Source organism: Lontra canadensis, unplaced genomic scaffold, assembly GCF_010015895.1.
Source record: "Lontra canadensis isolate GAN:19392208 unplaced genomic scaffold, GSC_riverotter_1.0 scaffold169, whole genome shotgun sequence".
In the NCBI taxonomy this organism is placed as follows: Eukaryota; Metazoa; Chordata; class Mammalia; order Carnivora; family Mustelidae; genus Lontra; species Lontra canadensis.
Genome location: NW_022631163.1, coordinates 1,932,531 through 1,945,137, shown reverse-complemented (window position 1 = coordinate 1,945,137; position 12,607 = coordinate 1,932,531). Strand labels below are relative to the sequence as shown.

Here is a 12,607-nt window from a genome sequence, read left to right as displayed (position 1 = left end):
TTGTTTTAAGCCCTCTGGGTGATTCTGATAGCCACCCGGATTTGAGACCCACTGCTCTATAACCACTGAACTAAACTGATGCAGGTTTTAACCTGCAGCTTGACAAATGCTGTCCTAAAAGAAGACTCAGATGAGAGATTAGAAATTAGTACTGGGGAAACTATTTCCTTTCCTGCAGAACTGACAAATCTCTTCCTTTTGTGATAACGAGAGCTGCATTCTGATCGACCCCCTTTTGGGGCTGGCTATGGGGAAGCTCAGAGTCAAATCTAATCTTAATCCCAGCAATCATGTGTATGTTTATGGATCTTTAATTTTTTAAAAAAGATTTTACTTATTTGTGGGGTGTTGTGTGGCTCAGTCATTAAGCATCTGCCTTTGTCTCAGGTCATGATCCTAGGGTCCTGGGATCAAGCCCCGCATCGGGCTCCCTGCCCGGTGGGGAGCCTGCTTCTCCCTCTCCCCCTCCTCCTGCTTGTGTTCTCTCTCTTGCTGTGTCTCTGTCAAATAAATACATAAAATCTTTTAAAAAGTAAAAAAGCTGGGACGCCTGGGTGGCTCAGTTGGTTAAGCCTCTGCCTTCGGCTCAGGTCATTATCCCAGCATCCTGGGATAGAGTCCCACATCGGGCTTCCCGCTCAGCGGGAGCCTGCTTCTCCGTCTGTCTCTGCCTGCCACTCTGTCTGCCTGTGCTCACTCTGATAAATAAATAAATAAAATCTTAAAAAAAAAAAAGATAAAAAAGCTTTTACTTATTTCTTTGAGAGAGAGAGAGAGCGCACATGCACATGTGTGAGCACAAGCAGGTGGAGGGGCAGAGGAAGAGGGAGAAACAGACTCACAGCTGATCAGGGAGCCCAGTGCTGGGCTTTGGGATCATGACCTGAGCTGAAGGCAGACGCTTAACCGACTGAGCCACCCATGTGCCCCTGTTTATGGATCTTTAAAGATCGTTTTCTGCTTTCTCCTTTATTTCCCAGCCAGTTCCTCTTGTATATGCGCCTTCTTAGGAAGGGGCAGTAAGTTCTGGTCACTATGTGGTTGTGGCTGAACCAGACCAAAGAAGCGTGGGTATGGGGCAGTTGAGCCCAGAGCACTTCCTGTGGCTTCTCAAGCTCCCTGGGGTCTGGTTTGCAGCACCCCTGCCCCAGTCAGCTCCACTGCTGCGGTTTCCTGTTTGTAGCCTGCACTCAGGCCAGCCCCCAGCCCCAGCCAGCCTTTGGTAATGCCATCTGTAAAGTAGCAGGGGAGGCTGGGGAGAGGTCAACCCAGCAAGCTTCTGAAAGAAGAGGAGGAGAGGCAAAGATGTGCTGGAGGGGACCCCGGGAGGGAGACCGAGAGCAAAGGACCCTGACAACCCACCATGGTTGGTTCAATTAGGGCAAGCACAGAAGACCTGTCCTCATTCCTGAGTATCTCCCCGCTAGTCTACCACTGAGTTTGCAATTCCACCATTATTGTGATATGTGGGCCTTTTTTGGGTATCTGAAGTGAAGAGGACCCCAGGTGGGTTTGAATCCCAGCTTCATTGCTGTATTTACCCTGGCAAATCATTTCTCCTCCCTAAGCCTCAGTTTCCTCATCTGTAAAATGGGGACAGTGGAACTACAATCCTCACAGGGTTGTTTGAAGACACTTAAAGGGCCCACCATAAAAATCAGCATCACCACTTGTGTAACGTCCTTCTTTGCCACACTGTAAGGGTCTCAGGGCAGCAGCTCAGAGGGAAGCAGGGGCATCAGAGACAGACTCTATTAGCTTTGTGTTTTGTTTGCGCAAGTCCTGTACCCGAAGTGGGAGAAGGCACATAGGAATGTGCAATGTGACATGTCCCTACCCCTCTTCAGGCCTTTGTTTCCCCATCTTACCCATCTATACAGTAGAAAGATCAAGAGCTGACTGAGTTTTCTGGCTGGTGACCCAGGGAGGGCATAGAGACCTCGTGAACTTGACAACTTTTTGCCAAGTTGTGTTTTGGGGAGGGAGGAATCATTGCTGGTCAGGGCAGGGAAATCCTGTGACCATATTCTATTACAAGACCCAGTTGCTAAAGTGTAGGCTGAGCCTGGATCCCCACGGTGGACCATTCACACCCACTTTTAGAAATGGGCTTTCGTGGCAGCAACATGGTGGTCAACGAAACTGCCTGACTCCAAGACCAGGTACTCCAGCCCTTCATGTTTGACCTCCTGCCTATACCACCAAGCTATCTCTTGGTGTTCAAGGACAAGCCAGGGCTGAGCTTACCCACCTCTCCTGGTCTGGCTCTCCCGGATGAGGAAGGCACCTCCAGAGTTTCCAGGCAGCAACAGCAGTTCCTCAGCTTTCTCCCGGCTCAGGCCCTCATACAGCCACCTGCAGGAGGGACAGAGAGAGGTCAGCTTGGGTGTGGGTGGGCCAAGACTCTACTCAAATCCCTCTTCCCTCTCTGGGCCTCAGAATTCCACTTGTACTTTGGTCTCTAAGGGCCCCCCAGCTTTGTGTTGGTCCCAGCTCCAGAGGCTGCAGAGGACAAACTCATGGGGTGAGCCCTGGCCTTTTCTGCCTGGAGACCTCATTCCCAAGTGGTCAGAAGGGCGGGAGAAGGTGGGATGATCGCAGACTCCTATCACTGCCCAGCTCCTCTACTACCCCTATGCTAGCCAACTCTCCTTTCCAAGAATTGCCTATGTGTATGTGTTTAATTTTAGTAAATATTTTCTTTGAACATTTTAAAATTTAACTTTGCAGCCAGAAGGCATGCAGGTGAACATGTATTCATTCATTACCAATGAAATGTAACTCCCACTGGAGCTTATTTGTGGGTAGAAAGGTTGGAACTAGAATGCTCAAGACCATCTAAAGTCTTGGAAAAAATCATGCAACATATCGATCACCATATGTGCCTCCCAAAGCACAGACCTTCGTGACCTACTCCTCGGGGCCTCTTTTACTGCTGGATTGTTGAGTCCTCTGGCCCCCTATTTTCTTTTGTCCTTTCACTTATTTCTCCACCTATATGTCCATGAAGAACTTGACTGCAATGTAAAGTTCAGGGTGGTTTTACAGGAATTTTTTGCTTACTAGTCCAACAGCCTTCTAATGTCCCCAGAGTCATGTCCTGTAGTCCCCAGGAAAACCTAGAGAAGCCAACTCTATGGAAATGGCTGTCTCCCTGTTATCCTGTGAAATTCCACAGTCAAAGCTAGAGTCAGGGTTGAGTTCATTCCAAGGAGATAAACCAGAGAAGCTGTGACCCACTTGGTGCCAGCAGCAAACTTAGCCTAGTTTTATAGTAAATAAAACAAGTCATTCATAGGACTTACAAACATGGAGGAAATAGACGGAGTGGCAAGGGAAGGGGACTTTTGGAGGTGGCCAGTGTCTCCTTGGCTGCAACTTTAGTGCCGCACTGAGGATGCAAAAGCTCTGACCAGTGGGGCCAGGCCAGCAGGAATCACACGGGTGCCAATGACCTCCACGTGAGTGGATTCTGCGAGGTGTCCACATGTCTTGGGAGCCCTGCGCTACTTTCATCAGAGCCAGACATCTGGCAAGACTCAGAAAAGGAAGGCCATCCAGTGCCAGAGCAGTACTTTCTCTCAGAACAGAAGAGAGGCCATCACAGCACATACAGAGTACCTGCCTGACTCCGTGTTATGCAGGTTGATCCCACTAAAAGACAGGTCCCTTTCTTTCTCTCTCGTGACATAGAATTTGCTCTGAAGTTGGTTTCTTTTGTCACTCACTGGTGGCAAGCAATGGCATCCCCCATGTCCTGCCTACTGTGAGGCCCCTCTTAGAAAGGCAGACTTGCCAAGATACGAGGCGCCACCCCTTCATTTTCTTGTCTCAGGACATTTAGGACACATATGCAGAAGCTCCCTTTCAGAATTCTCCCGCAATGAACTCCCAGCCACCCTCCAAAGCCCAGAGGACGTCTCTATGGAGCCTTCCTGAGGCCCCTCCTCCGGGGTCCCGAGTCTTGTAGGCTCTTCTTGAGTTTGCTCTTCTTGAGGGCAGGGCCTGGGCCTGATTCTCCCATCCCCAGTTTTGCTCAGTGCAGGACTGGCCATAAAGAACCACCCTTGTGGGAAGAGAAAGTAGGAAGTTCCGCTAAGGCAGGGCGTGGGGTGTGAACTCACCTGTGGGAGATTTTGGCCACGTGACTGTTGGGAATGCTGTATTCTGTGCCTGAAGCGTCTGATACCACCGTCCACCAGTCTCCATCTCTGGAGAGAGAAAAGAAAGGGGAACTGCTCATTTAGGATTCCTGAGGACCTACCAGGCTGGCTCCTGCAGCTGGCCGTCTGTCCCACCTATGTTTCCCAGGTCTCCTTGCACAGGCCAGTGCTGCTACCTCCTGGGCAGGAAACAGCAGGATTCCGGGCCCCCTGCAAGGCCCTGCACACCACCCACAGCTTCCCCCTACAGGTGTGTCAGGCTTCCTAGATCCCGCCATTAGGGCCAAGTGTGAGCTCAGTGCCAAAGGCCATGCTCTTTTCTCCTGGAGGGAGGGGCCCCGTCTCCCATGAGGGCATCTTCAGGTGCCAGGGGAAGGAAGCAGAGCGCCCCACCCTTCCCCCACTGGGACAGGACTTACTCAGAGATGATGGTCAATGGATCCCCCAGGCTCAGTGACAGCTCCGAGTGCTCGCCTACCGGGAAGGTGCCCAGGGCCACAGCTGTGGCCCTGCTTCTCTCTGGATGGAGGGACAGAGATGGTCATTTTCTTGACCAGTCCCCTCTCCATGTGAAGTCTACTGGAGTCTGGGCTTTCCATCATCAACCAACCCAACCATGAACAACCTGGGGAGCAGGTCTGCTGGGATCCCAGGAGGACTACCCTGGTATTTGAAGATTTTCCAGTGGCCTCTGAAGAGCCCTACAGATGCCCAGACACCTTTTGGGGTCACTCAGGGAAAGGGTTGGTGTGGCAAGAGGAGTGGGGTTCCTGGCTACAATTGCTTTTTATATGGAGATGTTCAAGAAGGCCTTGATAAAAGGATTCTGCTGCTCAGCAAACTTAAAAACTATAGCTCTAAGCAGGTATCAGCACAGATCTCAGAGCTCAGTTTCTAGAAGGTGGTTTCTGGAAGTTCTAATGACGTGAGCACTGAATGGACTAACATTTAGGGCTGAGGTCCAGGGTAAGCATGGGAGGAAGAGGGCTGCTGGAAGGGCCAGTGAATTCACAGATGTGGACAGGCTTTGTAACTCTAGAGTGCCATGCATGTGGGTAGCATGTCTCTCCCATGGCGTTTGTCCAGAATGACCAGTGAAGGTCCGTGCTGCCCCAAGAAGAGGTGGGGTGCCAGGGGCCCACTTTGCCAGGCCTGGCCCAGAGTAGACACCCAAGAGGTATGCGCAGCCCAGTCAAGTGTCCTGGCCTCATGCCTGCCATCCTTTACTGAGCAGCTGCTATGTCAGGATCTGACTGAGTACATTACTCCAGTCCTCTCAAGCTCCTGAGGTAGTCCTCTCTGGTCACCACATCACACAGCGAGGCAACTGAGGTGGGACAGGGCGCTGTGCCAGGAGTGGCTCCTATGCCATTCCCTATTCCTCTGTCCATGGGGCGCTGTTGGGGTGGGTGACCATTGTGGCTACTCATGGGCCCCAGGTTGGGGGTACTTGGCAAGACAGTGGTAGCACCTCTCCAAAAAAGGCCCAGACTCCCTGGGATGCTGACATTCAGAGAGGGATTCACAGAGCTAGAGGATGCCAAGCTTCCCCCCTAAACCACACCATCACGCCAGGACTGGTCCCAAGGACATGGTGGCCAAGAGGACAGTTTTGAGGTTGGATGGTAGGTGGCAAGTGGCTCCCTCAGCACAGGAAGCTCATGCCCTCATCTACCTCAGGGATCAGCCCGCCTAGTCTAACGAGACGTCCTGATGCCTGTCCAGGCCTTCTCATCCTGGAAAACCCAGCCTCCACAGGCTGCTGAGATTCACTTCACCCACATCCCTCCCTCTCCTTCCTCTTTATCTCATTTCAGTAGGGGTCTCTGAAACAAAGGGAAAAGAGAGACACACTTGTCAGCACATCAATGCATCAAGCTATGAAAAACAGTCTAGGTCAACAGGAAAAGTTTATCTGTTTATCTCATAGATATTCCTGAAGGAGCCAAGGCCTCAGAGGGCTCTGTGATACCCTCTAGACAGATGCCCCAGGAGATGGGGAAGGAAAATAGATGGACAGACAAGGACCGAGGGGATGGGGGGCATCAGTGGGGCAGACCTGGAGCTGGAACTGTGTGGTATAAGGGCCTGTACTCCAGGTGGACATGGGAAGAATGAGACTGTGATCCTGGAAAGGGAATGGTTCCTATGTGTCCTCCCAGACACATGTGCAGATCTATGTGGTGACATTGGACTGGAACTTCTCAGAGCTGTGTGCTGCACAGGGCCATCCCACAGGGCCAGAAAATGCCTGATGCCTGCATAACAATGCAAGCAAGTCTTGTGGAGAGCCTCCTTCAACAACGGTGAAGCCTAGTGGCCTGGAAGGACCCAACCTCTTCTCCTGGAAGCCCTGGCATTGTGCCCCATGTTGCCCCTGGGCTGCACATGCTGTCCCTGATGGACCCATCTGCCTGGCTGACTCACCTTCATCTTTCACACCCTGGATAAAATGTCCCTTCCTTGGTGAAGCCTTCCTGATGAGTCTCTCAGCACACACTCTTAATCAGAGTCCCTTAAAATACACTGTCACCAAAACTGAACACAATTGTAATGGATTATGGGTTTAGAGCCTGTCTTTGGGGCTTGACTGTCCCTGAAGGCAGGGACTGTGCCTATCTTGTCCATTGCTATACCCCCTGGTCCTGGCACAAGGCCCGGTGTGGGATAGAGACTTGGTAGATTCTAGATGGATGCAAGACTCATGGATGAATGATTCATGGGAGGGGCTGCCCCAAATCTGTGTTCCTGCTGGGCTCAGGGGTTGACATACCAAGAGAGAGCCCTTTCCCTGCCCCCTGAAAACTTGTCAGAGAAGGAAACGCAGCTCCCCTCATGTTTCACTGGCAGGGAAAGCCCCCAGAGCACCTGCTGGGGGTCAGCCCCCTCAGCAGCCTGGCCATGACTCAGAGCAGCTTTGGGGCCATGGCCTGTGCTAGATTCAGAGGAAATGAGGGGGAGGTCTGTGTGGTTTCCAGGTCTCTTCCTGTAGGGCCTGGTGGGGCCCAGGCTCCCTGCAGACTGAGAGACTAAAAGGAGGCACCTGCCTCCCCACCAGGAGGAGGACAGCAGCCAGGGTGTTAATGTCTGTGGGAGGCTGGCATTAGAGAGAGGAATATCTTAGGGCAGAGCTGAGGAGGGGGAGGAGGACCCAGCCATTGCAGGGAAGTTTCCAGACTGGGGATAGTTTCTGCCCAAACACAGACATCCAGATATCTGGCTCTACAGTCTCCTGGTTCTGCTTAAGTGTATGTCCATGTCCTTCCTCCTAAAAGTACTGCTTGGTTTAGAGTGATCTGTAATCTGTGATGGTTAATTTTGTGTATCAACATGGCTAGCCCACAGTACCCAGATACTAGGTCAAACAGCAGCCTAGAAGTCTAGATGTTGCTGTTAAGATGTTTTTAAGATGAGATAACAATTTAAGTCAGTGGACTTTGAATAAGGCAATTACCTTCCATAATGCGGATGGGTCTCATCCAGTCAGTGGAAGATCTTTTTTTTTTAATATAAAGATTTTATTTATTTGATAAGTAAATAAAGACAGACAGAGATCACAAGCAGGCAGAGAGAGAGGGGAAAACAGGCTCCCTGCTGAGCAGAGAGCTCGATTCGGGGCTTGATCCCAGGACCCTGAGATCATGGCCTGAGCCAAAGGCAGAGGCTTAACCCACTGAGCCACCCAGGCACCCCAAGTCAGTGGAAGATCTTAAGAGAAAAAGAGTGAGGTCTGCCAAGGAAGAGGGAATTCCAGACTTGACTCTGGAATTCTGTAGCATTAACTTCCTTGGGCCTCTGGCCTGCCAGCCTGTCCAGTAGATTTTAGCCTTGCTAGCTCCCACAGTTGCATGAACCAATTTCTTAAAATAAATTCTATGTCTACACACACACACACACACACGTACACATACCCTACTGGTTCTCTTTCGCCGGAGAACCGTGAATACATCATCAAAACCCCAAATCAGGATGTGATTTGAGAAAAGATTTGTGGGTAATTTGGGGCAACAAGAAACAAATTGGGCCTATAGTTTCGATATCAAAATTATCGAATTCGGGGCACCTGGGTGGCTCAGTGGGTTAAAGCCTCTGCCTTCGGCTCAGGTCATGATCTCAGGGTCCTGGGATGGAGCCGCGCATCCGACTCTCTACTCGGTGGGGAGCCTGCTTCCCACCCCCGCCCCCGCCTGCCTCTTTGCCTACTTGTGATCTCTGTCTGTCAAATAAATAAATAAAATCTTTTTAAAAATTATAGAATTTCTAGGACATTTTGATTGTCCAATTGTCTTAAAAACTGGCATTTTTAGTTAGGACTATCTTGAAAACCACAGTTGTAGGCTCAGCTTAGGCATTATAGGTCCTGATTTTTTCCAACTACCATAGCTCTAATTTTGCTTCTAGTATTTCAAAGGATAAGAAGGGACACTGTGGGGGCGCCTGGGTGGCTCAGTGGGTTAAGCCTTTGCCTTCGGCTCGGGTCATGATCTCAGGGTCCTGGGATCGAGCCCCGCATCGGGCTCTCTGCTCAGCAGGGAGCCTGCTTCACTTCCCCTTGTCTCTCTGCCTGCCTCTGTGACTACTTGTGATTTCTGTCAAATAAATTTAAAAAAAAAAGAAAAAAGACACTGTATCCTATAGAACTTTCTGTGACAAAGGAAATGTTCTGTAACTGTGCTGTCCAATAGGTAGCCACTAGTCACATATGGCTACTGAGCACTTGAAATGCAGCTGGTGTGACTGAGTAGCTACATATTTTTTTTTAAAAGATTTTATTTATTTATTTGACAGAGATCACAAGTAGGCAGAGAGAGAGGAGGAAGCAGGCTCCCCGCTGAGCAGAGAGCCCGATGTGGGGCTCGATCCCAGGATACTGGGATCATGACCTGAGCCGAAGGCAAAGGCTTAACCCACTGAGCCACCCAGGCGCCCCCACAGTGTCCCTTCTTATCCTTTGAAATACTAGAAGCAAAATTAGAGCTATGATAGTTGGAAAAAATCAGGACCTATAATGCCTAAGCTGAGCCTACAACTGTGGTTTTCAAGATAGTCCTAACTAAAAATGCCAGTTTTTAAGACAATTGGACAATCAAAATGTCCTAGAAATTCTATAATTTAACCCACTGAGCCACCCAGGCGCCCCTGAGTAGCTACATATTTAACTTAATTTCATTTTAATGAATTTTACTTTGAATTTAAATGGCCACAGACAGACAGAAGCTATTATAACAGCATACCTTTGCAGAGCTACGAACTGGGGTTGGTCTTGGAGTTGCCAGTTCAATTTCTCAATAAACTGACTGAGGAGGAAGGAAACCCTCCTGGTTAACACCTGTCACTCTCCCACATTTTCTAGTTTATCTGGTTGTCCAACATTCTGACTGCTGAAATGTAAGCTCCCCTAGAGCAGGGACCCTGCCTGCATGGTTCACAGGGAAGGTCCTGGTATACAGCAGGAGCTCATTGACATCGGAAGCCGTGCTGGAGTGGCCGGTCAGGAAGGCTCACAGAGGCAGTTAATGTCTGGGGCTGTGTGGCCTTACTGTGTCCGGGAAGCCTACCTGCTTGCATGGGCACAGGGCCCGGTTCTTGGACAGAGGGGCTGGAGCTGGGGCTTGGCAAGGTTTTCCCTCTGCTGGGTTGACCTCCCATCGTTCCTCAGCAGAACACTTGGAAGTACATGGCCGAGAGAAATCTGGAAGAGATGCTGCAATGGACACAGAGGCCCTGGTCCCCAGACACCCTCTCCCTCCACAGCTCGGTCCTGCTGACAAGAGCAAATGATCCCCCTCCCCGCAAGACCAGGCTCCAGCCCCTCCACCAGACTCTGAAGAATTTCTTCTCTGCAGCTGGACCCTGTTTCCTCTGGTGGGCCCACTTTTCCATACTCCAGCCATGCTCTGTTCTCTGTTTATGGGCCTTTACCTGTGTGGGGGCCCGGCCACTGGCTGGACTGCTCTTTCCCCTGGGGGCCTGTCTGGATCCCACCCTTCTCTGGGAAGATTTCTCTGAATCCCCCAGCCATCATTCCTATGACCTACTCAGAACCATTTCCTGACCTGTGATCACATTGGCAGGGGACAATGAAAGGACCCATGACTAAGGTTAGAGGTAGGCAAGGGTGATCTGAGGCGGCTTACAACAAGCTAAGGTGACACTGAGCACACAGTTATTGGTGCCAACAGGGCAAAGTAAGATGACTGGGAAGCTGTACATCACAGGGATGACTTGCAAGTCTTTGGAGGGATTGACTGTTGAGCCATTTCCCTGCTCTTTGCCTCCATTTCCTCGTCTGAAAAAAATGGGGATACCAATCCCAATATTTGGGTCCAAAAGATAAGGCACGCAAGAAGCTTGGTCAGGGCACACTTTTTATTGCGCTCTGAATGTCGCTTCACCAGAGGCCACTCCTGGGAACTTTCCCCATTTTTCTCTTTCTCAGCAACCTGTTGCATTCCTTCCCAAGTTTGGTTTTGTTTTTAGATTTTATTTTTAAGTAATGTCTACACCCAACATGGGGCTCAAAATCATAACCCTGAGATCCAGAGTCACATGCTCTACTGACTGAGCCAGCCAGGAACCCCCCTTCCCAAGTTTTAATTATTCATTTATTAGAGTGTTCGCTTGTTTAATTTGCCGTTATTCCACAGCTCAATGAGGACAATGACCTCTTTTTGCTTGCCTATTTCCTCAACAATTCATAAGGCACCTGGCCCATAAAAGACATTCAACACACTAACTAAATGGACAGTGATTAGTAGTTCTTTGGACAGGTGTCTTATTCTTAGAATAATTTTAATTTCCAGAGTAATGCTAATTTTTTCAAACATTTTATCAAAGTGTTTCAGGGAAGTGTTTTCATTCTTTTCATCCTTTCATTCTCATCATCCTTTTCATGGAGACGAGGAATAGTTATCCCAGCTTGGTTCCCTGGAGGAGCTCACAGAATGGCAGTGACATAGCAGGCTCTGGCCTTGCCTTTGAACCCCTCACCATGCCTGGATAAGGATGGGTTTCTGTCATTATCATGGAGAGTTCTGTACTCATGGGGATGAAGTTCCTTAATAGAAAACAGGCCCATCTTTAGGAAATGGCTCCTGGTAGCCACTTCCTGCTCAGACTTTGGGATCCTGAAGCCTCAGTAGGACGAGACAGTACTGCTGCTTCCTGAGGAGGTCTCTAAAGCCCTCACTGCTAGGGCTCCCCTTTATATCAGGTTTTCAACATTCCTGCTGCTCCCCAGCCTTTCCTTTCCCCTTGGGCATCAGATACAAGCTCTATGCTTAACTGTGCAGACGTGAGTCCAGAAAACCTCGGGGAGAGAGCTCTCCTGGGTAGTCTGAGTGATTAATTCAAACCAAGCAGGATCCAGTTGTGTGACCTCCTCACTCAAAGCACGTAGCCTCTGTCTTGTTTTTGAATCAGGGATATTACCAACTCCACTGAGTTGTGGGGAGAAGTTGGGGAGCTGACCTAGAGTGGGTGCTCAGTAATGGTTAGTTTCCTTTCCCCTCCTTCAGCAAGACAAAGTCACCACAATCATCAACTGCACTAAACCCAGAGACTTCTTCCTACAGCGGATGGAGCTGGGGGATGGACCCAAGAGAGGTAGGAAAACCACACTCAGGCTGGAAACATCCCCTTCCCTGAGCTCTGCCAGCTCCCTTCACCTGGCCTGGTCAGGGCCAGGCAGCTTCCTGGAGGTGAAATAAAGACCACGGGGTACACGTGCCCGGGAGTTGGTGGTCAAAACTTTAGAAATAATCTAATTATTAACTGCACAAGCATTTGAACAATTTACTGTGTGCCAGGCACTTTCTTGGGGGCCTGGGCCAGTGGGTAGAAGGAAAGAGTAAAGGCCGCTGAGACCAGCACACTGCCTTTTTTGATCTTTTCACTTAACCCTTTGAGAGGATGGCAGCTTTGAAACCCATTCACATACAGTGATCAGGGCTCAGAGAGGGCACCCTCGTGCTCACTCTCACACAGCTGCTTAGTGCAGAGCTGGGTCTACAAATCCACGTCTTTTGTGTTTTTGTGCTTCTGAAGATATTTCTCAGTGGTGGGGGTAAGTGATGAATTTGGATTGAGCTAAAGGGAGACCTGTCTCTCTCAACTGAGAAATATCACCCTTTGGCAAGGAACTGTAAACTCTATATCCGAAAAATGTCTTCAGAGATTAGAGTTCAGACTTCTTTCACTCACTGATGTTGGGAGGCTGTAGCCAAGAGGGGGCCCCAAAATCATACAATCACATTGGTGACCGAGATGGGACCAGAATGGGCATGAAGACAAGCTGGAGGGCATAATGTAATTCTTGGGGCGGCGGGGGGTGGGCAGTCAAAGGCAGAAGGAATGCTGGCGCCTGGGTTCCTTCAGGGACCCTTAAAAACTACCTCCCTTACATTGTCAACAGAACTTATTCTTCTGGAACTCCCCCCCCCCCC

At 49.9% G+C, this 12,607-nt stretch overlaps 1 protein-coding gene across 2 annotated transcripts in view; it reads right to left on the bottom strand.

The window, feature by feature from the left end:
* The window catches only part of SLA2 (Src like adaptor 2), a 28,629-nt gene that overhangs the window by 15,762 nt on the left and 260 nt on the right, over window positions 1-12,607 (bottom strand). For both annotated transcript variants that reach the window (XM_032845773.1, XM_032845774.1), the window contains exons 2-5: window positions 9,722-9,855; window positions 4,583-4,682; window positions 4,125-4,211; window positions 2,252-2,355 (exon numbers count right to left, since the gene is read on the bottom strand). In XM_032845773.1, the coding sequence (XP_032701664.1) occupies window positions 2,252-2,355; window positions 4,125-4,211; window positions 4,583-4,682; window positions 9,722-9,812 (382 nt within the window). In that variant the 5' untranslated portion in view covers window positions 9,813-9,855. The remainder of the gene's footprint in view (window positions 1-2,251; window positions 2,356-4,124; window positions 4,212-4,582; window positions 4,683-9,721; window positions 9,856-12,607) is intronic.